At 38.1% G+C, this 25,602-nt stretch overlaps 2 protein-coding genes across 2 annotated transcripts in view; one reads left to right on the top strand and one right to left on the bottom strand.

The window, feature by feature from the left end:
* The first annotated feature begins 244 nt into the window (after positions 1–244).
* Positions 245–25,602, top strand: part of LOC136038573 (kinase suppressor of Ras 2-like) — an 89,380-nt gene continuing 64,022 nt past the window's right edge. The window contains exons 1-3 of the mRNA XM_065721752.1: positions 245–382; positions 11,948–12,106; positions 13,583–13,717. Of these exons, the coding sequence (XP_065577824.1) occupies positions 11,975–12,106; positions 13,583–13,717 (267 nt within the window). The 5' untranslated portion in view covers positions 245–382; positions 11,948–11,974. The remainder of the gene's footprint in view (positions 383–11,947; positions 12,107–13,582; positions 13,718–25,602) is intronic.
* On the bottom strand, positions 8,519–9,229 carry LOC136038371 (uncharacterized). Its single transcript, XM_065721441.1, has one exon. The coding sequence runs from the start codon at positions 9,227–9,229 to the stop codon at positions 8,519–8,521; it is 711 nt and encodes a 236-aa protein (XP_065577513.1).

Here is a 25,602-nt window from a genome sequence, read left to right as displayed (position 1 = left end):
CTCAGAAAACGGATTGTCTGGACGAGCTACGACTAAGAACAGATGAGAGCGCAGGAAATCAGTGAAAATCTTTTAAATTTGACATTAAGGACTGTATTTTCTCTTTGTATTAGAAAAGGGGGGTACAGGGGTGTTTTTACCCTTTTCCCCAAGGATACTGGAAAAACACCGCTTTTTCTCTTGATTGGCTCCGCTTTACTATATTTATCGGACGGCGAAACTCATACGTAAACTTGTTAAGGAAGAAGGAATAGATTTAAAAAAAAAACAAATTTTAAAGGAAAAAGGCTGAAAAAGAACTGAAAAGCCCTCGTTTGCTGAAACAGAAGAAAGAATTTATACTTATTAATTCTACTGCGCAATACGCTCCAAAATATATCAGGCAAGTTTTTGAAAGGCCATTAAAAGATAATAATGATGTTAGAACTGCATCTCTTCCAAGCTTCAACACTCATTTTAACCAAATAAGACTGTTGTTGAGATGAGAGTCCGTCATGATGGAAATGAAGCTGCTGCAGGAAAGGACAGAATGTGGCATTTCTTATCAAGAGCATGTTTTTCAAAACTAAATACACACTTAGAGAATAGGCTAGTCAAAAAATTCAGGAATTTGGTAGGAAAAGTTGAAAACAATGAAATAAGTGAAGATAAAGATTCTTCCCATGCAAACTGTGATTATTCTGCATGTTATGAATTAAAATTTTTTTCTCAACATCTTTCCTTATGTGAAGGGGCTAATGTAGGCTTTCACCAAATATTCATCCAATAAAGCTATTTAAAACCAGATGGCCAATTGTTTCAAAAATCCAATTTCCCTGTATAAAATCCTCTAGTTTCTTTGGGTGGATTATACCCTGTTATCAAGGATTTTGCAGATGCTTAAGCAACATCACCCAACCAATTTACCCTTTTAATGATGACATTTTTGTGAATTTTGTTAGGTACCATTGGCTCTGTAGGGTAATTGTTTAGTTTTGTCATGAGCTGTCTAAACTAGAAACTATGCTGCAAAGCAGCATAGTTTCTATACTATAGTACTTGGAAATGCTAATTATAGAAGTGCATCCATTTCTGGTTAACCCAGCTCATCCATGGGGCAAACTAAGAATGCATAAAGTGTGCAGGGTTTTGAAGCTGAGGGAAAAGTTGGGGTTGTACAATGTGAATTAAGTTATATTTTAAATACTAATTCTAGTTATCACTGGTAATTTCTGTATAGTAAGAAGTCAAAATAATTAAAAACTTATGCATCCATTAATGTGAGTATCCAAAATTGTTCACTTTCACTTTTGAACAAAGCTGTTTGAACAAAACAAACATTTTGCTTATAGTAACATTATTTATAGAGTAAAGTGAATTAGTCCATGAGCCCTCTAGGCAGCAGGGCAAGGTCTGTATTCTGATGAGCTAGATATGAAAGATACTAGATAAAGTGAATAATAAAGATAAATACTAGATATAAATACTAGATATAAATACTCTGAAGGAGCTAGATGTGGCAGTGCTAGGCTGTCTAATCATCCTGATGCTAGTATGTCTCAATTCAGCACCAAGTAATAAAGTTTTGGAGATATGCCAAGAAGTCTCAAGATCATCATCTGTGGTAAAGCTCCAGTTAATACATGCTAAATCTCATACAATTTTGTAATCAATAATGAGCAATGTTCATAGGTAGCTTGTTTGCAGTGAATATTAATTATAGAGAGGATTGTAAAATGGTTGCTTTTTCCAGGGGGCAGGGGGCAGATAATCATTGCTTATCAATATCTCAGGACTAGAAACAATAACTAGGTCAAGAAGGGATAGATTCTGATCACTACAAATTCTTGTAGGCTCATTCACTGTTTGGTATAGATAACTGTTTGATAGACAAGATGCAAAGTGAAAACCCATAGTTTGTGTTTTTGATGATAATCCATAAGATTATCATCATAAGATTTAATCCATAAGATTTCTGGCAGGTGAAATCATCAACTATAATTGTCTCAAAAGATTTGATTTTTAAGGTATCAGATACTATTTCCAAAAGGGCATTTTTGCTAATAATCTGGCTTAGGGAACTAGGGCTACAGTATTCATATCCAAAGTTTATTATATCATTTTCAATAGATATAGTTAACCACACTGTTTCAATCCAAGGTCTATAATTGTTTGTTGGAATAATAACACCCACCTGCAGCTCCTCCCTAACAAAAATAGCCACTCCTCTCCTACAATCAGGGTATGGTATTGTAAGTTTGGTATTGCTAAATTTGGGGCACATTTCCACAATTGCAAGTATATCAGCTTGTTCCTAAGAACATTCAAAAGACAAGAATTCATGCTTGTTGTTGTGCACCAGCTTGCTATTATGTGCTTATAGTTATCTTTATTGTAGGTGCCTAGGTTTTTAATAAAGATTTATCTACCAAGTATTGCAAGCTCTAACCAGTGAACCATAGTTTAAGCCTGCATCAAAGCCAAGAGAGGGAGACATGACTTTCTCTACTAGAGAAGAAGAGGGATGTGCTGCCTCTTAAGATACAACCACCTCTGCTTCAAACCAGCAATTTTAAACCAATAAGAGACATTGACTTCACTATCTTTATTATAGAGCTGAGTTTTAAATTGAAGTCATATATTCTTTTCTGCCCCAACTTTGGGTAGCCTACCACTTTTCCCACCTATTGAGATTTATTTGATACTTTGGACACAGTTAGGGGTTGTTTGAAAAACACTTTGCCTTAGAAACAAACAGAGATCACAGTTTAAAATTTTAAGGATGGTTGTTTGATGCAAAAGAAGGCATGAAATCTTTAGTTCCTCATCACAAAGCATATGGGAGACACAGACAAAATATTATCTAATTATAGGGCCTTTCCCTTAGTACTACCATATGTAAAGTTTAAATCCACTCATGGCAAAGCAGTGAGGTAAATCAAAAGACATTACATTCACTCAGGCTATCAAAATAACATTTCTTAATGTCTCAAGAATGACTTGGAGGATAACTTCAGGAAATGTTTAAGGATAATAAGGAGAATTCACATTTAATGTATTAGAAAGAGGATAAATGACAAATATACTTGGTGTTGGGACCACTGGCTTCTTTAAAAAGGACCAACATTTTTTTCTTTGAAAGCTTGAACCTTATGTTTGTAATCCCTATAAACAAAAAGGACTTTGCTTTTTTGTCATCTAGGACCTGTAATGCTTCTGTTCAGCCCACTTTCTTGAATTTGGATTTTTTTTGTTCGACATTTCAGACTAAATGACTGAAAAATCTTAGATACAAAATAGGCTTTATATTTTTTTTCTCTAATCAGCTTGAAATGACACCCATAAGTTTCTTGGCTAATCAGACCCCTATACAGAAAACAAATTCAAAACTAATTTTGGTTGCATTGGTTTGTGATGCTCAAAAGTGGGCCCACACTTTATTTGTCTCTGACAGAAATTTTTGTGTTAAGTTTGCAACCTATGGGGCCCTGTAGACTTCAATGGAAGTAATTTTTTGAAGATGGTTGTATATGTGATACCTGGAACTTGGCCAACAAAGTGTGCTTGTGTACAAAAAGAACTTGGATAACAAGGAGTAGTAAATCATAATGTATACTTGGCTTAAGTAAAGAGCCTCATTAGTAATCCCGAGTGTCCAAATTGTTACTGTTAGTTTGCTATTATAGCTATCTCAGCAAATGTAGTTTTAGTCATTACTTACAGCAATTTTAGAAATGGTGTGTTGAGTTTGCAAGTTATGGGGCTGGGTAGACTTCAATGTAAATACATTTTTGAGGACCAATAAATATTTGTTCTCAGATTGTGATACATCCAGCTTGTTAAAATGGTGTATGCAATCTCTCAGGAACAGTTATGGCTATTAAACTGTAACTTCCAAGAATAAACGTTTTAATGCATAATACACCCTTTTTGCTTTGCAGAAAAGAAAATGTATTATAAACTTTTTTTTTTATATTTGTTACATTAAAAAATTAAAAGCAATGCTGGGAAACGAAATCTTAAATTGCTGAGATTTTCAGGAAATAACGTCATTATATACATCATATTTCAGAACATAACGTCATTATATAGTGAATGTTTCCTTTATTTCCATTAGTTTTTTCCAGTCATCTTGACTATTGTAGTAATTTAGTTTTTATTTTTGTCATTGTTTTGAAAAATTAAAGCATACTGTTCAATATACTTATTGTCTTCAATAAAACACAAATGATGGGGTGGGCTTTAGAACTTTTGCAATTAGAAGAGTTTAAAAAAAAATCAAATAACAATTAACCTGTTAATGAAGACCTGGCAACTAGTTTCGGTTCAAAAAGAACAATTTTAGAGATCATGTACATCCTCTCACTTGTAATATGCTCATGGAGTGTGAGCAGACTGGGGAATCTATTATTGTTGTGGGTTTAGATGTAAGTCGGGATTTTGCCTCTGGTCCTCATCACCAGTTACTGTTGATTGATTATAATTGTGGTCTTGATGTGTTGATAGTTCTCAGTTTCTGTAATTTGTATCACAAACTTAAAGTGAAGATTAAGATTAATCTATTGAGTGGGACAAATATTTCCTCCATTGTTGCTCTAGTGCAAAAAGAAATCAGCCAAAGAGCCATTTCTCCACCAATTTTATGCAACAACAGTGTAGTTGAAGCTCAGCAGGTGGTTAAACGTAGTTTTCTGTATCATGGTATAGATTTATCTTTATTAAATTATCCTAATTATACTTCAGATTTAAGCTGTTTTTTTTTCCTGTTTTTGAACATAATTTTCTTGTGTTGAAAGATTCATGCAAGAAAATGACCTTTATTTCAATGAAACTAAAACTGAACTTCTTGCTTTCATTTATAAATGTAATGTTGTCTATTGAATAGGTTTATTGACCCAGGCTACCTACAAAAAAACATAACATGAAACTTCCATACAACGTAATATAAAAATACTACATCTTCCTTCTCATAATAAAAAGCAACATACTAAACTTCCAAAACACTTTAACTTCAAAAGTGGTCCACTAAAGTCTTGGCTTGGTTCACTTCACTGAGTCTTCGGCCGCGTTGAGGCCGCAGCTTTTCATACTTTTATGTAATATAAAAATACTACATCTTCCTTCTCATAATAAAAACAACATACTAAACTTCCAAAACACTTTAACTTCAAGGGTGGTCCACTAAAGTCTTGGCTCGGTCCACTTCACTGAGTCTTTGGCCGCGTTAAGGCTGCAGCTTTTCATACTTCTTTTCACTTCACTCTTTTTACAGGTTTAGCTTCAAGGGTCCTCTTACTATTCGACTATAACGCGTGCATAGCTGCAATGGTGTTTTGCTGGTACCCTGGGGCTGAGATATGGTGGCCGTCTTGTTGGGGCTCGGGCTGGCCTGCTGACCGTCCTGCAGTGGCAATGGGGACATGAACAGGTCTGGCTGTGAAGCTGAGGGTGGTGACTCAATAGCCGTTTCTGTTGTTGGTGGTGCTGCTTCATTGCTTGTCTCACTGACACGGCTCAAACCTTGCTGGCTTTGATGTGGACGGGCTGTGAGATGTTTACGGTTTCTCCTTAGTAGGGAACCTTCGTTGGTACGCACCCGGTAGGATCATGGCTGTCCTGCATGGGATAGCACAACAGCCTGACTCCATGGTCCGTCTGGTGTCTTCTGTACGTAAACCGCGTCTCCAAGGGTGAGTTGTTTTAGTGATCTAGCTGATTTGTCATGATACAGCTTTTGGCGTTTCTGCATTTCAGTTCTTCATCGGGTGAACTTTGTGGTCAGAACGACTTTCTTCTTGAGGTGTTGTGAGGTGCACGGCAGGATGGATCTTAGCTGACGCGACATTAGGAGCTGGGCTGATGACGCAAACCCGTTGACTGGTGTATTCCTATACTCTAGTATACCCAGGAAGGGGTCTTCTCCATTTTCTGTCGCTTTCGTCATGATGTTTTTTGAGATTTGTACCGCCTTCTCGATCAGTCCATTGGATTTTGGGTATCCTGGGCTGGACGTGGTTAGTGAGATTCCCCACGTCTTGGCAAAATTAGTGAATTCTCTCGATGTGAACTGAGGTCTGTTGTCTGACATTAGCTGAGACGGTATGCCGTGTCGGGCGAAATGGGCCTTGAGTTTCGTGATGACTGCACTGGATGAGGTTGTCGGAAGCTTGTCGATTTCGAAAAAACGGCTGTGGTAGTCGACGGTTACCAAGAAACTGGCGCTTTTCCATTGGAAGAGATCAGTTGCAACCTTTTGCCACGGCAGCGTCTCGATGTTGTGGTTTATCATCGGTTCCTTTGAATTGCTTGGCATGTTGTTGGCGCATGTTTGGCACTTCGTTATGTACCGCTCGACGTCTGCGTTGAGTCCTGGCCAATATACCAGCATTCTGGCTCGTTGTTTCGTTTTCTCGATTCCTAGATGGGCTGCGTGTAACTGCTGCAGTGTAGCTGCCTGCATATTCTTGGGGATGATCAGCCTTTCTCCTTTGAGTAGGATGCCTTTTTTGAAGGAGAGTTCACGCTGCAAGTTCCAGTATGCTAGGATGTTGGTTGGGCAGTCTTTTCTTGCACTCAGCCACCCCGCTTGGACTGTTTTGATCAGGGTACTCAGTTCTGAATCCTTTGTTGTTTCCACCCGGATCTCTTCGAGCTTCTGGTCACTGGCAGGTAGGTTTTGTACAACTTGGTGGACGTAGACATTTAGACTTTCTTCCAGTGTTGGATCTGCATTGCCCAGGTGTAGGTGGGATAGAGCATCGGCTACAGGAATTTCTGAGCCTGGTCGGAACTTCAGGCTAAGGTCATAAGGCTGGAGCTGGAGCATTAATCTCTGTACTCGGGGTGGGGCCTTGTGGATAGGGTTTGCCACCACCGTTTCGAGTGGGCGGTGGTCAGTAGTAACTTCGACATGCCCGCCATAGAGATAATGGTGGAAATGTTTGCAGCCAAATACGATGGCGTACAGCTCTTTTTCTAGCTGGGAATATTTCTGCTCTGTTTTACTGAGCGATCTCGATGTGTAAGCTGTGACTTTCCCCTCCGAGACCAGGTGTGCACCAAGTCCGTGGCTAGAGGCGTCAACTATGAGTTCCACGTTGTTACTCTTGTGGTTGAAGAATGGGGTGTTGGATACTATGGAGCTCTTCAAGTCTTCTAGGATCTGCGTGTGTTCCTCTTCTCAGATGAACAGGTCTGCTTTAGTCAGGTCATGGAGTTTTTTGTTCTTTGTTGAGAGACTTGGTATGTACTTGGCTAAGTAATTGATCATCCCAAGAAATGTTTGGAGTTCTTCTCGGCATGATGGGCTTGGCATGTTGTTTATGGCACGGATCTTATCGGGGTCTGGCTGCATTCCTTCGGAGCTTATGACGTGTCCGAAGTACTTTACTCTGGATACTGAGAACTCGCACTTCTCTTTGTTGAATCGGATGCCCTTGACAAGGGCGCGTTCCAATATTGCTGCTAGGCGTTTGTCGTGTTCTTCTTGGGTGTCGCTATACACGATCATGTCGTCAATGATGATTTCGAATCCTTCTAGGCCTTCGAAAGCGTCTTCCATTCGCTGCTGAAATTCATCTTGGGCTGAGATGATTCCAAAGGGCATTCGCTTGAAACGGTATCTCCCATAGATCGTGCTGAATGTCATGAGATAAGAAGAGTCGTCAGACAGCAGAATGGACCAGTAACCAGATCGGGCATCAAGTTTGGTGAATACTTTGGCTCTGTGTAGCTTCGAGGTGACATCGTCCAGAGTGGGAATTGGGTAGTGCGGTCGCTTGATGGACTTATTTAGATCAACTGGATCTATGCACAGTCTTATGGAGCCGTCCTTCTTTTCTACCATTACCATTGAGTTAACCCATTCAGTTGGGGTCACTACTTTTTCTATGATACCTAGGCTTTCTAGGCGACTGAGCTCTGTCTTGAGCTTATCCTGCATAGCGGCAGGGACTCGTCGGGCTCGGTAGACGGTTGGCGTAGCGTTATCCTTTAGGTGTATGTTGCATTCTCCGTCCAGCTTTCCAATTCCTCTGAATACTTCTTTGTACTTTTCCTTCAGGTGTGGTACTTGGGAGGTTGCTACGTCTATGTTTAGGACTAGCTTGATCTGGTCCAGGTTGAGGCTAGAACGGTAGCCAATGATTGGGGAGGATGAGGTCTCGACTACGTAGAACTGCTGCGTGCTGCTCACGTTGTCTTTGTACCTACAGGATAGTTCACAGACTCCTGTTACTGGGATCCGTGCTCCACAATAGCTTGTGAGGTGCTTATTGGTGGGTTTCATGGTGGGCTTTGGCGTGATGAGGTCAAAATACTTCTTTGGGATGATATTCACCTGGGCTCCTGTGTTGATCTTAAATTGTACAGGGAACTGGTTGTTGATAGTCAGTGGAATAACTGCTTCGTCTTTGTTCTTACTTTGCTCGATGGAGTAAAGGAAAACAGTTTCGTCGCTGGGGTTTGTATCTGCAGCGTCTTCATCAACTGCACTGACTGTCTTACTTCGACAGACCCTGGCAAAGTGGTTGGTCTTTTTTCATATGGAGCAGGTTTTCCCCTTTGCAGGACAGATGTGTGAGGGGGAGTATGTTCCGCCACAGAAGTAGCATGCTTTACTCTTGGAGCTGCTTGCTTCTGTTTGTTTGTTTCTACCACTGTTCCGGTTTTGGTAGCGGAATATAGCGTCGATCTCTTGTTTGATGGGGGCTGGTCTCGTTCCGTTGAATGTCTTGAGTTGAGCCTGGGTCGCTTCGTGGCTTCTGCACATAAAGGTTGCTTTATCCAGTGTGAGTTCATCACCTTCAGCCAAGAGCTTTTCACGCACGTTTTGGTTTTGGATTCCACATACAATTCGGTCCCGAACCGTTTCATCTGGGTCTGAGTAGGAGCATGGTTTCACTAATGTCTTTAGATCTGTGATGTATTTTTCCACAGTCTCTGTGTCGTTTTGGTCTCGCTTCTGGAACAGGTATCGTGCAAAAACTGTGTTCTTCTGAGGTGAAGCATATGCTTTGAATTTAGCGAGGTAAGGTTCAATTTTATGCAGCTCTTCAGGCGCGACGTTGAAGGTGTTGAATATTTCCCGACCTTTTGCTCCAGCCCAGATGAGTAGGTAGGCACACTGTACTTTTTCTGTTTTGCCTGAAAGTGGCCCTGCAAACATCAGCTTAGCGTGTTCTTCAAAGCGGTCCCATTCCTCTGAAAGGGAGTTGACCTCCCAGTTTATTGATGGCTGAAGGACGTCCATTGTTATTCAGATCCCACTTCTGACACCATGTAATGTTGTCTATTGAATAGGTTTATTGACCCAGGCTACCTACAAAAAAACATAACATGAAACTTCCATACAACGTAATATAAAAATACTACAATAAAGGTAGGCAACAAGATAGCAACCTTTATCTGGTGTATTGTATCTTGGTCTACCATGGTTGTGTTTCTTGGTTGGGTATCCTGGTCAAGTACCAGTATCTTGGTCTACCATGGTTGTGACATCAAGTTGACATACACTTCTACAGCACATGTCTTTGCTAGATAAATCAGGAAAGCTTACCCTATGCTTCTGTCTCCAAAACCTTTGTACTGTTGACAAAGTGGAGCCCAACTGGTTTTGGTGGTGTTTTACCTTAAATTGCAGCTTGGAGCGATATAAGGATTATCCATCCTTGTGATGATGCTCCATGAGAAAAAAGAATTCGTTTGGTGTAGATTGTGGTCGTTAGATTAGACTCTTGTGGAGGACCCTGCAGCTTCCCAATTGTAAAGGAATTCCTGGCAGAGCCATTCCCTATCAAGGTGGGACTTGAGTAGCAGAAACTGTTTCTTCAGAGAGCTGGTTCCACATATTGATGATTCTTTGGCTGAAGAAGTGGCTTCTATGTCTACTCGTGGAACGCTGCATGGAGAGCTTCAAAGAATGCCCTCTAGTACCAGAATGCAAGGGCTGTGCAAAGAGACCGGGAAGGGTATTTTTAGAGAGGATTTTTTGGTTAAAATAATGTCACCCCTTTTTCATCGGTATGTCAGCGTCGGCAGCTTCAAACGACGTAGTCTTTCTTCGTATGGAAGTTTATTCATGTTGGTAACCATCTTAGTGGCACGACGCTGGACATCCTCAAGCAACTTCCTATCTTTTTTGAAGAAAGGGGCTGCCAATGACATTCCAACCTCCAGGCGTGGACATACAAGCGCCTTATATAACTTCATAAGAACTCTAGGGTGTCGGCCGGAGATGGTTCTTTTTATGATACCGAGGGTTTTATTTGCAGAAGATGAAACAGACTTAGCATGGCTGCTAAACTTTAATTGGTGATCTACAATAACCCCAAGATCTCTTTCATCGGAAACAGCAGAAAGGAAGTTGTCTTGAAGGAAATACTTATGATGCTTGTTATTTTTGCCAAAATGGATTACATGGCATTTTTCAACATTGAAAGTTTTAATGAGATTTAGTAGCACTTTATCTGTTTTTAACTCATTTATTAAATGAAAATAAACATGCAATGTGTTCCTGCTTTTTCTGATTTTACAAATTTTCCTTGTGCCTAACTTCCTAGAGGAGTAGCCAAGTGACTAGTAGCCCTTCTAACATACCCGCCATATATCATTGTGCAAAGAAGACTAAAGAAGCTCAGTAGTTGTTTAGCAGAAAATGATTTGTGGAATGCTTTGCAATATTATTATCTATTTTTGTTTTGTGTGTTTTCTTTTATTTATTTTATCTTACACATATTAATCCACTAGTGGTGTTATGTCACTTTTTGTGGAAAATAAAATACATTTATAACAGATATTGGTATTGATAAATAAACAAACAGAAATTAAAATTGATAATGAAGTCAAACTTAAGGTAAACAGAAAATATGACAAACGTGAGTAGGGCTACTGCTCCATAAGCCTTCTAAGGTCCAGAGCATAACAAAATTTACATTAAACCTTTGCTTTAAAAAAATTAAAAATTGTTGAAAATTCTAGGAGTCAATATCATTGTATACTAAACAGTCAGTCTACTTTCATTAGTTATGCTGTTATCTTGATTTTTAGGACAATTGTGGTATTTTACTTTCGTTTCTTGTTGATGTTTTGACCTATACAAACCTTGTTATTCAAACATCATATCGTTTCCAATTAAATATGAATAGTACTCAAGTTGTTCAGAGAATCTAAGAGGGGGAGGGGTAGTGCCATTTGTTTTGTTTGTAAACCTTGGCTGTGATTTTATTTTTAGGTTGTTTTAATGTTGCTACTGTGAAAAATAAAAAATCAGACTGTTTGCAATGTAAATTAATTTCAGTGAAAGCTAGATGAGTTCCTGGCTTTAGAAAACTTGGAGATGGTAGTTCTGCTTCTGTTTGTGGTAATTTGTTCATTTTAACGGTGCCTTGATTATCTATTGTTATTTCTGTTCGTTTAAGTATTAATTTATTTGTCTGCAGCAGTGTTTGAAACTATATGTTTGATTTTCGGTTCGTTTTGTTTTTCACTTATTCATTAAGAATAATGTCTGTTCGTTTTAAGTTTGAATTATTATATAACTTTATACTGTCTTGGCTTAGGGGTTTCTGGCTCTTTACTTTTCTTTGGAAAACTCTTTTTTTTTGGAAACATGATTTTAGTTAATGTTGCAAAATAATGGCCTTGCCCATTTTATGTCCTAGAGTAAATGATACAACTCATATTGGTTTGGTTTTAAATTGTGGTCAGGACAACATTGCAGATTAAATTATATGTGTCTGGCTACTGTAAATTGTGGAACTAATATATAATCATGTATGTACTTGCATATGCTTTTCATAAGTGTGTGACCGTCAACAAGTTTTGATTTTAATACATGTGTATCAGCGTTGGGATTTCAATCCATCGATTGTTCCATCTATAATTTTAGTTTATTATGATTACATAGGTCCTAGATCCTATAGGGGAATATGGTCCTAAATTCTCAATATTTTTTTGTGTTGTTCCTTAGGAATTCTACCAAAGGGGCAGTACAAAGATGGATGAAAATTGTAAGCTAATTGAAGACTTACAGACAATGATTGACATCAATTCCCAGCATCTATTTGGCCTTAGAACTGAGTGTGCTACTGGAGTTGAATTAACACAACAGCAAATAAGAACTATGGAGGTAAAAAAATTGTTTCTTTTTAATCAGACACCCAACATAGTTCATTGTTACCATAGGAGATATTTAATTGTTTTAAAGTAATTATATTAATGTTCTGTTTTAAATATAAATGACAAATCGAGTATAATGTAAAAAAAAGAGGAACAAAGAAAAGAAAGAAGTGGTAAATTTTAAATAAATCGAAAAACGAAATTCAATAACATAATACAGGCACAATAAAAACAAAATGCGGATAGTTAAAAGAAAACAAAACTCATAATATGCTACAATCAGCAGATAAACCAATAGACAACCATGGTGTTTCATTTAAAACAGTAATTGTATAGTGTTTCTTGAATCATTATTGTGGCTACATCATATGTCATAATGCCATATCTCTGTGTGGACAAGAAATTGTGTTTTAAATATTAGGTTAAATCCATCTCCCTGAGGTGTCTGTTTGAAAGAAGAAACTTTCCCAGATGTCCTGTGAAAATACAAAAAAAAAAAATTTCTTTTAGATTGAGAGCTAAACCCTCCTTCATCAGGCTTATCAGTTTCAATGACGGTTCTGGCCTCTCTTACATCCGGGGGAAAATCTTGATTAGTACCCCCTCCCATGTCTTGCAAAAATTTTCCAGCCAAATTTTAACAAAATTTTGCCAACTGCGCCCTCTATTTTATTTTAATAAAAATAAAATTATAAAATAATTGTAACCATTAGATTATTTATTTGAAAATTTGCGCTCCTAAAATTTCTGCTCCTGGGCCAAGGGCCCCTCTGCCTCCCCCCTAAAACCGCCTCTGCTCAAGGTGATTTAATTTGAGGGTGTAACATAAAAGCAAGATCGTTTTTTTGAGGGGATTCTCACATTAGTCCAACATTTTTCTAATGCCAGAAGCTTTTGCTTGGTGACTTGAGACTCGTTATTTCCTAGATATTTGGAATCATTATAAAAGAAAAGCTTATTTGGTATGAATATTGATTTCAGAATTGGTTACTAATGATATTGACTGCTTGAGACTTCATTATGTTGATTTTGTGACTGGCTACTTCAATCGGAATAGTACCCAAATTGTTAAATGTACCCAAAGGTGGAAAGCTTCCATCACATTTTTGTACAGAATGTGTTCAGATTGGGTAAACTCCATGACAAACTAAATTCGCATCTTTGATTAGGTCACTCTGTTTCTGTCTGTCTTATATGATCGCTAAGATAATAAGAAGCTTTGCTAATTGCGATTTTTTTTTCAAATGAAGAAATAGTCAGGTTTTGCAGTTTTGATATCAAAATTGTCTTATTTCTGAGACAAAGCAAAAGACTTATTTGCATAAAGGGCTGTTTGTTGGAAAAAACGATTGGAAAAAACAAATCGCATTCCTAATTTTTATTTTCTGTCTCCTGTAAAGTTCTTGCTCAGTGACGAAACGTTTTTTGGATTGCCTGAGCTTATTCATTCCTGAAGTTGAATACTATTTCATTTCATTAATTTTAGGGTAAGCTGCTTAAGTTATATAGTAAGCAAATAGTTGCTAAAATGAAGATTTCTCCAGATGAAAAAAGGAAGATTGACAAACCTTCTTTGAAACAATGGTTCCAAATTGTAGGACTTAAAGATACATCAATTCAGGTAATCATCTGCTCTTTTATTTTCCTCTTTGTTGTTCTCTTCTATTTTTTTAGTTGGTCTAATTAGTTTCTAATTCTGAAGTTTTTGCGTTTCTATCTAGTTTGTTCTAATATTCTTATAAGCTAAAATTGATGGGACCGTGAGTGGCTTCATGATTTCGAATTTATAACAAAAAAAAATCATTTATATGTTTGAATTGATATGTCAGTTTTGAATTAGATTTGTGTTGATAGTGCAATGTGAAGTTTTTCAATAAACATTTATTGACTACGCTGACAAAATTGTTGTGGGGGGGGGGGCAACACTTTTGTTTTACCGTCGATGAAACGTCTTTCGTATCTACGCCTCAATATCTTAAACGTAATGTAACCCAAGACGAATTTCCCTTATAAAAAAGAAAACAAAATGTGGGAGATCCTCGTTAAAGACTATCGCAAAATACGCAGTTTTTATTTAACTAGGTTTTTTCTATGTGCTTTTTCTATGAATGCTGAGGCTACCTTACTCTGCCTCAAAACATAAAACCTAATAATCGTTTTTTTCTAAATAGGTTTTTTCTCCTGTCCCCGACGCCTAAGCAGTGGTGTTTTATTTTTAAAATGCACCATGTATGAATGCTGAGGCTACCTTACTCTGCCTCAAAACATAACACCTAATAATCGTTTCTCGTTGTATTTGGACGATGAACAATCTGAGTCCATGTCTATCACCGAATGATTTGCTCATAAACACTTAAGTAATAATTGTAAAACTGCGTCATTGAATTGGATTATTATGTACAATTGTTGCACAACCGTTCGCCGGAAGACATATTTCCCTGCCCTGAAATATATCGATGTCAACTATTAGGTAGAATAATTAGCATAAATATATTGCCTCTCATCCCTGAAGATGAACAACTTTCACGATCCTTGTTTGTAAGTCACTTTTTGGAATACTAGAGGAAAAATCTTCAAAACGAAATTGCTAACGTCTCATTTCACAGCATAAAGTGCCTTGACTAACGTGTCCGTCGGTACCCTTCTACCAAATATCATGTGAACTCAGATATTTTAGTGCGGAATGAATGTGGGACTTTGAAGTGGTTGGTGACTCCGAAAATCCATCCTCTCTGTTTCCTTGTCCTAAAACGACTTGGTCCATATGCTTCCAGTGGATTGCAGGTCAGAGAAGACGAATACTCCACTGAAAATTGTTGTTGAAGAGTAGTACTTGCCTATTAGATATTCTGTCGACTACTGAAAAAATACCTACCTACTTTTCTGTTGAAAAATTGGTGCTGGAAGGTGGTCTTTTAGGGACCAAGGGCCCACTTCGTTAATCTTATCATACAGGTCATTTTTTTGTGATTCCGCTTCAAACAAGATTTAACTTGTCTAATTTTCTACTAAAAGACTGAGGGGTGTTTCAGGGACCAAAGACCCTCTTTACACCTCATATCAATGCAGATTGAAAATCATTATGCTTTCTTGAGTGAAACGAGATGTAACGTGCCAACCTCTCTGCTCAAAATTTTGAGGTGGGATGTTTGGTCTGTGTTGAACAAGTAACTGTCCTGCTCTGGTCCCCCAATCTTAAAAAAAATTCTTGTGTCATTCCTGTTGAAATAAAGTGCAGTGCTCATGCCGTTTCTCTAAAAAGCTGGTATTGAAAGGGATATTGGTGAGGAATGAAGGATCCAAAGAGTCACTTGGCGCCTCCATCATTATAGGTTAAAGATTCATTCACTATTCCACATAAAAAGAAAGGGGAAAGGGTCTACAATTCTGCTAAAACTCGGGAGGGTGAGGGATGGGTCATGACCCGGCTTTATGACTGAAGTAATATAGATTGAAGATCTCTGCAGTTTTTGAGTTCAAGGCGTAACGTATCTACCTTTCTGATGAAAAGCTAGAAGTAGGAAGGACAAGGTGTGTTGGAGGGTCTCGTGCCCCCTTTAGTCTTCAATCAATCAATCAATTTATTGATACTAAAAGAAAAAACTATTACAAAAGTAAAGTGGTTACTAGGCCCAAGAAGCTTTGCTTGTAATGGACCACAGAGAACAAGAATAAAACACTATTATAAAATATATACAAAAAAAAAAAAAACAAAAAAAAAAACAAAAAAAAAAAAAAAACACTGGAACAAGACAAGGACATTGAATAGATAGGATATTTAACAGATAGAAGATTTAGAAGGAGATTAACATATAGCTGAAAATGATTTTAAAAGAAGAGAAGAGACATACAAATTAGGAAAGGATTAATAAAGAGAGAAAAATTATTGAATTGGAAATACCCGACGAAATAATGCCTTTGCAGAAAGAAAAAGAGGGACATCCGAAGGGATGGAGTTCCATAATAGAATTGATTGATATACTGGAGACCTCTGGCTTGCTGTAGAAGATCGTTTTGGTAAAATAAATCGTCGAGAAGAATTACGTAAAGAAGAAAAGTACCTACCTGAGCCTGTCCGTGAGAAAAACTGCTGTAGGGGCGGTGGGAGAGTACCTAGAAAAGCAGAATGCGCAAAATAAAGGGTACTTTTACCTATAATATGATCCAGCGGAGCTATTCCAGTATCATTATAAAGATCAGAGGAAGGGTAAAGCCGAGGGAGAAGAAAAGTAGCCTTCACTGCCCTATTTTGGGCTCTTTGAAGTGAGCAGAGAAGAGATTTATTAGTATTACCCCAGACAGAGCAGCAATAAGAAAGGTAAGGATAAATAAAAGCATAATAAAGAGAAACCATAATATCAGGAGGAAGAAATGAGTTAATCCGGTGCAACATTGAAGACTGGCGGAGGATTAAGGAACGGGTGTGAGTTATATGCGGTTTGAAAGAAAGAAAACAGTCAAGATACACACCAAGAAATTTCACCACAGTAGCTTGTGGTATAATATCATTCCCAAAAGTCAGGGTGATTGGCTCCTGTACGTCTCGCATACGGTAAGGGGTCCTGAAGTTGACAATGGCACTCTTTCGGCTGTTAAGAGCCATACCATTTGACCAGCACCAATCCTTTACTTTATCAAGAAGACCTTGAGCCATAGAAGTGGCAGATGGCAGGTCCACCGCAGCAATGAAAAAGTTACTGTCATCAGCAAAAAGAACAGGGTGAACATGGGGATGAAGACCATCAACAAGATCATTGATGTAAATTATAAATAAAAGTGGACCAAGCACAGAGCCTTGTGGGACACCTTTCAATACAGGCAAAGTAGAGGAAGAAGTACAGTTAACCAAAACATACTGAGATCTCTCTGAGAGGTAGGACCTAAACCATTCTAGTGGGACTCCATGCACTCCAAATAAAGATAGTTTAGACAGAAGAACATTGTGGTCAACCATATCAAAGGCCTTAGAAAAGTCGAGAAATAGACCCAAAACACACAAGCCCTTGTCCAGATTAACACGCACAAACTCAGTTGCATCAGAAAGTGCGTGCAAGGTAGAGAATGAGGGACGAAAACCATACTGATGGTTAGTGATGAGAGGATTTCCAGCAGTCGAATTAGTACTAAATACAAATGAAGAGAGTCGACGATACACTACTTTTTCAACAACCTTTGAGATGACGGGAAGAAGAGAAATAGGTCTGTAATTTGAAATTAGAGAAGAATCACCTTTTTTATGCAAGGGTACAACGGTAGCAACTTTAAATAAATGAGGAAAAAAAAAACAGAAGAAAGAGAGAGGTTAGTTATGTGTGAGATGGGATGAGAAACAAACTGACTGATTTTTTTAAGGACATTATTACTCAAACCAAAACTATCAACTGAACAACCACTTGGAAGTTGAGAAATAATACTAGAAATCTCAGTAGTACTACATGGGGAAAAGAAAAAAGACTTCTCTGTCATAGGAAAACAACTTACTCTACTCAGGGGTGGAATGAGAACTGAGGGAAGTGTGGTGAAATACGAATTGAAGGCACTTGCTAAGGATTTTTTATCCACAACAGATCCATCAGCTTTCCTATAAAGAGATGGGGAAGATTGTTTGAGTTTCTTACGGGAGAGAGCTTCATTAATTACAGTCCAAACCTTGCGCAAATTCCCTTTACACTCATTAATTCGACGTGAAAAATACAGCTTTTTTGCTAAGCGAACTGAAGAAGTGAGCACATTTTTGTAATGTTTATACTTCAGAAGATCTTCCTCTGTCTTACTTTTACATGCAGCCTTGAACAAAGACGCCTTCATATGGGTTGCATTGATCAGACCTCTAGACATCCATGGGCATTTAGGTGTAAAATTCCTTGGCCTCTTTCTAAGAGGAAAATGCTTATCCAACAGAGTGCCCATACGACACAAAAATAATCTAGTTGCACAATCAGCATCATTAGCTTCAAGAACACTAGACCAATCATTACTCTGAAGACTATGTATTAAATTAGAAATTTCTCTATCTGTAAAAGTTCTAAAAGAAGACTTGCCTTTCTCATCCACAGTAATCTCTGTTTTAGGCACAGATAGTGATAGATAAATAGGGAAGTGATCAGAAAGATCAGTGAAAACAAGACCAGACGAGAAGTTCAAATTAGGAGAAAGAGAAGTGAAAATATTATCTATTAAAGTGGCAGAATTTCTTGAAGGGTCAACGCGTGAAGGAAAAAAAATTGAAGGAAGTAGCCCAGAAGAAGAAAATATATCAAAAAGATGGTCACATTCATCATTTGATCCAACATTTAACATATTACAATTAAAGTCTCCCAAAACACAAATCCGTTTTTTAGAGAAAGTCCCCACACCAGAAAGCTGATCAAGCAAATCACAGAACAGATGTGTTGGAAAAGGAGGGGGCTTATAAAACAAACAAGCAGTATCACATGCAACCTGGCTTTTCAGATCAATAACAAGAGAATAAACTGTCCTACTATTAGACACCACCGATGTAAACAAGGATTCAAGATCAAATCTTCTACAAAATTCAATACTAGATTTTATGAACAAAGAAATACCCCCAGAACACTTTGTTACCATTCTAGGGACATGAATAGCAATATAACCATGCATGTCATAAGCTGTAAAATTATCACTGTCAGATAACCATGTTTCCGTCAAGCCTATGACATCAAAAGGGCAAGAATTATCAGACCACAGATACGATTTAAGAGTGTCCCACTTATCTCTTATCCCACGCACATTCAAACAAAAAACATTAAAGCAACTGTTTGAAGAGAGTGAGGGCATAATATTATCACAATAATCAATGGTGGTGTGATAATTACAGCTAGAACTAACCATAGATTCAAGGAGAGGGTCAGAAGTGTGTGCCTCTTGTTTACCAGCACTACTTGGTTGATCAAATATAACTGAATTAAGAATAGAAGAATTCATAAGGAAAGAGAAATCACCCATATTTATCTCAGACATATAAAACCTTCACAAATGACACACTATCCATAGTACACTTGAAGGTAATGGAATCATAAACAAAGAAAAAGAAATATCAGTGGGATGGCAAATATTAACCAAAGAAAGGGGTCAAATAATGTGGCACCAATCAGGAAAAGATGAGCTGCGAGTGTTAAGGCATGACAAACAATGACAGAAATCAGGCTACATAAAGGCAATAGGATCTCAAACAAATATAAAGAGACATTAGTAGGATGGCTCATAATATTTGAAGAATAGGCTAAATTTACAATATGGGACCAGTAAAATTTATGTGAGCTGTAAGTGTGCTGACATGACAAAAGTGTGATAGAAAATAGCATACATGAAGGTGAAAGGAACACAAACAAATACAAATAAATATCAATGGTAAGACACACAATATTCAAAGTATAAGACCAAAATAGATTTGAGCAATCAAAATTATGTGATCTGCATGTGAACACACAGAACAAAGATATGGTAGAATTAAGGCAAAATAAATTTGTCAAAGTGCTGGCCAAAGGTATAATGTGGAGCCAGTCAAGATTATAAGAGCTGCAATTATGCTGACATGACAAAAATATGATAGAAATTGGCCTACATGAAGGTGAGAAAGTCAAAAACAAAAATAAAAAGAATTCAGTAGGATGGCATATATTAATCATAATATTGGCCCAAAATATAATATGGGAACAGTCAAACTCGATGAGCTGCAAGTGTGCAGACACAACAAGAACGTTCTAGAAGCCATGCAACATGATGGTGATAGGATCACAAACAAACATAATGAAAAATCAGCGGAAAGGCAAATATTAATTAAAAGAGTGGCACAAAATATAATGTGTAACCAGTTAAAATTATGTGAGCTATAAGTATGCTGACATGACAAGAGTAAAACAGAAAGCAAACTACATGAAGGTGGTAGAATCACAAACAAACATAGAGCAATATTAGTGGGAAGGGACATATCATCTAAGGTATTGCCCCAAAGCATAATATAGCACAAGTCAGAATTATGTGAAGACAGTGAAGAGTGAAAAAGGAAAAATGTAAGAACATAAAATAAATTCATACAAAAACAATTCAACATATTATAACAAAGTGAACTAAAATCCATCACTTTAATTCTCTGCATTTGCAGCACACAAATCAATTTCATCCTGATCACTGAACTTAACTACTCTTCCAGACTGAGTTTTATACAGGATATCACCTTTACTGGACCAAACATTACGTAAACCAAGCTTTGACTTGGCATATGAAAGAAGCTGTAAGCGTGGTTTTGTAAGCATCTCAGAAAATAGTGTCCCAGATCCTTTCAAATCCTTCTTTTGTCTGAGAAGCAGTTGGCGAATTCGTAAATTACAAAATTCTACAACTATGGGTCTGGGTTTGGCAGATGGTTTGCCAATTCTTTTGGCTGATACAACATCAGACTGGGTAATTGGTATGCCAGGAAATTTCACAGCACATAGTGACATGAACTGACCCTCAGTGTTTTCAATGGGGGCATCTTCTTTCACCCCAAAGACAATAATTTGGTTGCTCAAAGCCTGCTGTTCAAAACGATCATTTAATCTTGCCAGGTTAGACTGGATAGGCTTGAAAGAGCTCTCAAGGTCTTTCATTGATGACCCTAGAGTAGTCAAAGAAGATTCAATTGAAGATATGCGTCTATTATAGCTTTCAAGGGTCTTATCAACTAGACTACTAAGATCTAGACTGAGGCCAGCATACACATCCTGCTTGATTGCATCCAGCTTATCTGAAGAAATAGTGGCATCATGTTGAATGAATGCCTGTTCCTCTTTCATTTTGGTCACAGCCTCATCTACCTGGGTAGAGATCTTGGCCAATATGAGGTCATCAAGTAACCCTTTCACTGAAGATTTAAGGCTGTCAGGATGCAGTGAATCTGCTAACATTTTGTGTTTAATTTTTATATTATTCATGTGGCTAGTCAGGATGAGTATTTGCTCTGAGCCTACCTTTTTTTTTTAAAAGATTAGAGGGGATTCTGAGTGAAGGGAGGATGGGTATTAAATTAGCCACTGGTTCTGCCCCTTCCATCATGTAGACTGAAAGCCGCCACAAGCCCACTTCGTGCCTTAATTATACATATCGAAAGTGTAGGTGTGATTCTGTTTACAGAAAAGAGCAATATGCCTACCTTTTTGCTAAAATTCTGACGAAAAAAAACGAAAAAAAGAGAGATCATAGGCCCACTTTTTTAATTAGCTAATTTTTGTACCAAATTATGACTTTCTTGGTTTTTACGCTGAATTGCGCCAAAAAGAAGTTTTTGAATTCAACTGAATTTAAATTTATGGAATGATGCATCGAATTCAGCCATGAACTCTACCTGTTAATTGACTCTCGAGAGACGAAAGAATTCACGTGGCTGCTTTGTCTGAATTCATCATAGGACTTAGAAGGCTGTTGGGTGACTTGTTCATCATATATTATGATTTAGATCATCTAAATGGGCTTACTCGTACATTACTCTCGTATTAGAGCACTAATGAAAACTTCAATGTAATTTTCAACTACTTATACCATCACAGTGGAACATGGATGAGACTTTGACAGCTATTGAAGCACGATAGCACCATCCATAGTACCATTCGCCGATATAATACCATATTTCGTGCTATACAAGCCTGACGAAGTACTAGTTATCGTAGGCGACTCAGGTGCTACGCTTACTCGTAAAGTTGACGAACTGTATGTCAAATTCGATAATTACGTCCTGTCGAAGCCAACCCGTTGTCTCCTTTGTCTCAAGTCCCCACACAGTCATCCAAATCCTCTTTTGCCGTTGTATTAAAGAATCCACCTAAAGAGCTGAACGACCCCAAGGACCGCAAAACTTTTATTGATAACTTGTGTGGTGACTCGAAGTCGGCAATAACTGAGCTTAGACCGGGAAAAGATACTAGGTGCCTAGTCATAAGTGATAAAAATGAAGCTACTGCTGTAGCTGATGCTATCAAATCAAAGGACCAATCGCTAAGACTACAGCTAAAAGTTCCAGCGTATTATGGAGTTGTCCGTTTGGTTCCTGACATTGTTACTGATGGTCAGTTGCAGAACTTAATAATTAACTATAACGAAGGCTCCCGTATCGGCAAAACTAGGTCCTATAACCTTCAGTTGTCTCATCGAGAAGACTTATTAGCAGCCATTTCCCCGCCAGTGATAATCGAGTATGAGCGAATCCGTATCGAGAAGTTTCTCCCTCTCCCTCCTCGCTACTACAACTGCCAAGCTTAGGGACATATTGCCCAGTACTATAAAGCTCTTACTCGCTGTTCGCGCTGTTTGTAGACAGGACATTCGAACAAGCTGGAAACCCCCTATCAAAATAAAATCCAGTGTGCGCTGTGCAACCAGGCCGACCATATTTGCTACAGCTACAAATATCCTGTCGCACAGAAACTTAGGAATCCCCCAAAATTAGCACTGATGTACGCATTATGTCATGGAATATTAATAGAGGCGTCTCAGTAAAATTACCCGTAATCCAAACTCTATGTGACACAAACGACGTTCTCTGCCTACAAGAGCACCTTCTCACTGCCGACAGTCTATGTTTGTTGAACAGGATTTCCTTTATTGCCGTAATAAGTCGTGCCATTGGACACTCCGGGGCTGGTCGGGCAAGTGAAGGTACTCATAGTCTTGCTAGAAGTGTCCTCATGCTTGAACACTTTCGCGACAGTGACTATTTTACGGCAGTCAAAATTCAGAATTATGTGGTGGCCTCAGTGTATTTACCCACCGATTACCGTAGTGTTACATCAGAAAGACAATTTGATCAAGCTTGCCACCTAGTCAGTTCCCTCGTGTCTGATTGTGAAGCGCAAAATCTAGCAGTAATGCTTGCTGGTGGTATGAACTGTAACCTTTTTGGTAACAGTAACAGTCTGCAAATATTCTGAATAGTATGTGTTCTCATCTCTTGGCGGTCGAGAATGCCAAGATTTCGCATATATCCATAACTCTGGCAGTACCTCTTCTCTGGAATTTTTCATGTGTTCCCCGAATGTAAAACTAGACTCCAGACCCTCACTTATCTCCACTTTTCAAATCTCAGACCATATGTCTATCAGTAATATATTCTCTGTTCAACTTATTGCACCGAGTGATCCAAGTCCAGACAATGATATTAAATGGCATGGAACCACTCACTGGACTTATGTAGATATGTTTACGTTCTGGGCTGTTAGTGATTCTATTTTGACAAAGATCGAAGTGCGGTTTCATCTACTCCTCCCCCCCCCCCAAAAAAAAAACTAACCTTTGCAGAGAAGCGAAACCTGCTGACTATTTACTGTGCAGAGATCGTTCACGCTCTACTCGCTGCCGAGCGTGCTAGTGTACCCATACGAAGAGTACGTCTTGGAACTGAGAAGCATGGTTGGTCAGTTAACCCTGATCTCGTTGATTCTTTTGCTAAATCAAAATTCTGGTTTCGTGTCTGGAAGGAGTGTGGTATGCCACGGTAAGGTTTGGTACATGAAATTTGTCTGAAAACAAAGCGACGTTTCTCGAAAGTGCTTAGGCAATACCAGGCTAAATCAGTAGCCGAACTATCAAATAAAGCCACAAGTGAGCCTAATGTCGTATGGAAAGTGCTCAAAAGAGATAGTTCAAAAGCCTATAATGCTATCAAAATTACCAGTGACCAGTGGTATGGTTTCTTTAAAAGTGAATCTTCTGAGCCTGATCCATCATCATCAAGTCAATATGAAAGGAAGTTTGATGGTTGCTTAGGCCATTGAATTAATTAAATCAGTTTTATTGTTACTCGATCTGCGGCTACCGAGAGCATTTCTAAGCTACCAAAAAAAACTTCTCTTGGTGTTGATGGCTTCTATGCAAAGCATCTAAGATGTGGGTCCTCTTTCCTGATTGAGCATCTGACCTTACTCTTTCAGATGATATTCTGTTGTGGTATGGTTCCTGATTTGTTCAGTACTGGAGTAATAACCCCGATATTAAAAAGGGGAAAGCCCTCGGGCCAGTGTTCTTCTTTTAGGCCAATTACGGTGTCACCGGTTTTGTGCAAAGTTTTTGAGTTACTGATTATTGACGAGATATCTGATAAGTGCTATACACGGGATAACCAATTTTGCTTCAAGAAAGGGGTAGGCTGCAACCGTGCTCACCATTTGATTGCTATTTTACTTCTACATGCTCATGAAAATAATAAGGTATTATATTTTGCTGAGTTAAACGTATCTAGAGCTTTTGACACGGGTATACATCCGCATATCTGATTGACTGCTTATACGCGTTGAGTTAATATTTCTGTCATTAAATCGATACGTGATCTGTTTAAAAAGCTAAATGCCAGAGTTACCATCTCACCTGGTTGAGTGGAACTCACTCCTTCAGTTCCAGTAAAAAACAAGGGTATTAGACAGGGCGGTGTTACCTCTCTGGCCCTGTTTAATAATACTGTCATTGTGCCGCAACAGAACGTTCTAAGAACATGTATATTTAAAGGTATTGATGTTTCGCTAGCTAACTATGGTGATGATATCCTTAATATTGGTGGAAGAGCCTTTGGAGTTCTAATTCTCGATAAGGAGTATAAACGTATTGGTTTTCGATTTTAAAAAAGTAAGACTGAGTTCCTAGAGTTCATCACCGTTCAGATTGCCTGACAAATGTTCAGTTAGGTGAACATATTATTAAAACATTTTGATGTACCGATTGGGTCACATTTTCGTGCCGCGCATCAACTTTTGAAAGATTTTTTGCCAGAAAATCTAGGAATGCATATGGTTTACTAGTTGCGTTAAAGTTTAAATATAACCGCCGTATCTTTGCTAGTGTTTATAATGCACTTGCTGTTCTGCATCTACTCACCCTTGCACCATTTTGGTCTCTTCTTACTGCTTCAGATATTAAGGATATACGGAAGTGTTTCTACAAGTATGCGAAATATTTGCTACGGCTGCCTCTCTGGCCTAACAACAGCTCCCTATCCTCGCGGTATGGAGTTGCTAGTCCAGTGTCCGCGGTGCAGAAAAAGAAACGAGAGATATCAACTTCAACTTTCAACTTTTTCTTTATTCAACTTAAAAAACAGAAAAACAATATTATATCCCAACAGAGAGCAGAGCTCGTAAGGCTGGGATAGAGCTCGGAGGCAAATTATTGGTGGAAGCACCCCCTGAAATTGTCATTCTTCGATAATTTGATTGTTCTTACATATAATTGTCCTTATTTGTATTTTTTTCTTTTTCTTATTTTCCTGCAAGTTCTTCTTTGTTTTGGTTTTCTTTGTATTTGTCAGAGTTTATTTGTTTCTCTCCCTTTTCTTTTTTATACTCCATCAGTGTTGTATTTTACATTTATGAAGGGCAATAAATTTACATCAAAGCTGGGAAAATGAATATAATCTAAAATTATGTACAGTTTCAGGCGATAAAGCATAATGTTAAACTCCTAATAAACGGACATAAAAAAAAATAATAATAAAAACTATTCCGAGCTCCAAGTAGGATTTTA

Source organism: Artemia franciscana, chromosome 18, assembly GCF_032884065.1.
Source record: "Artemia franciscana chromosome 18, ASM3288406v1, whole genome shotgun sequence".
Classification (NCBI taxonomy): Eukaryota; Metazoa; Arthropoda; class Branchiopoda; order Anostraca; family Artemiidae; genus Artemia; species Artemia franciscana.
Note: the sequence above shows the minus strand (reverse complement) of the source record. Positions and strands in the feature narration are given on the sequence as shown.

Coding starts and splice junctions, on each gene's coding strand:
- LOC136038371 (XM_065721441.1), bottom strand. CDS start 9,229: ATGGACGTCCTTCAGCCATCAATAAACTGGGAGGTCAACTCCCTTTCA.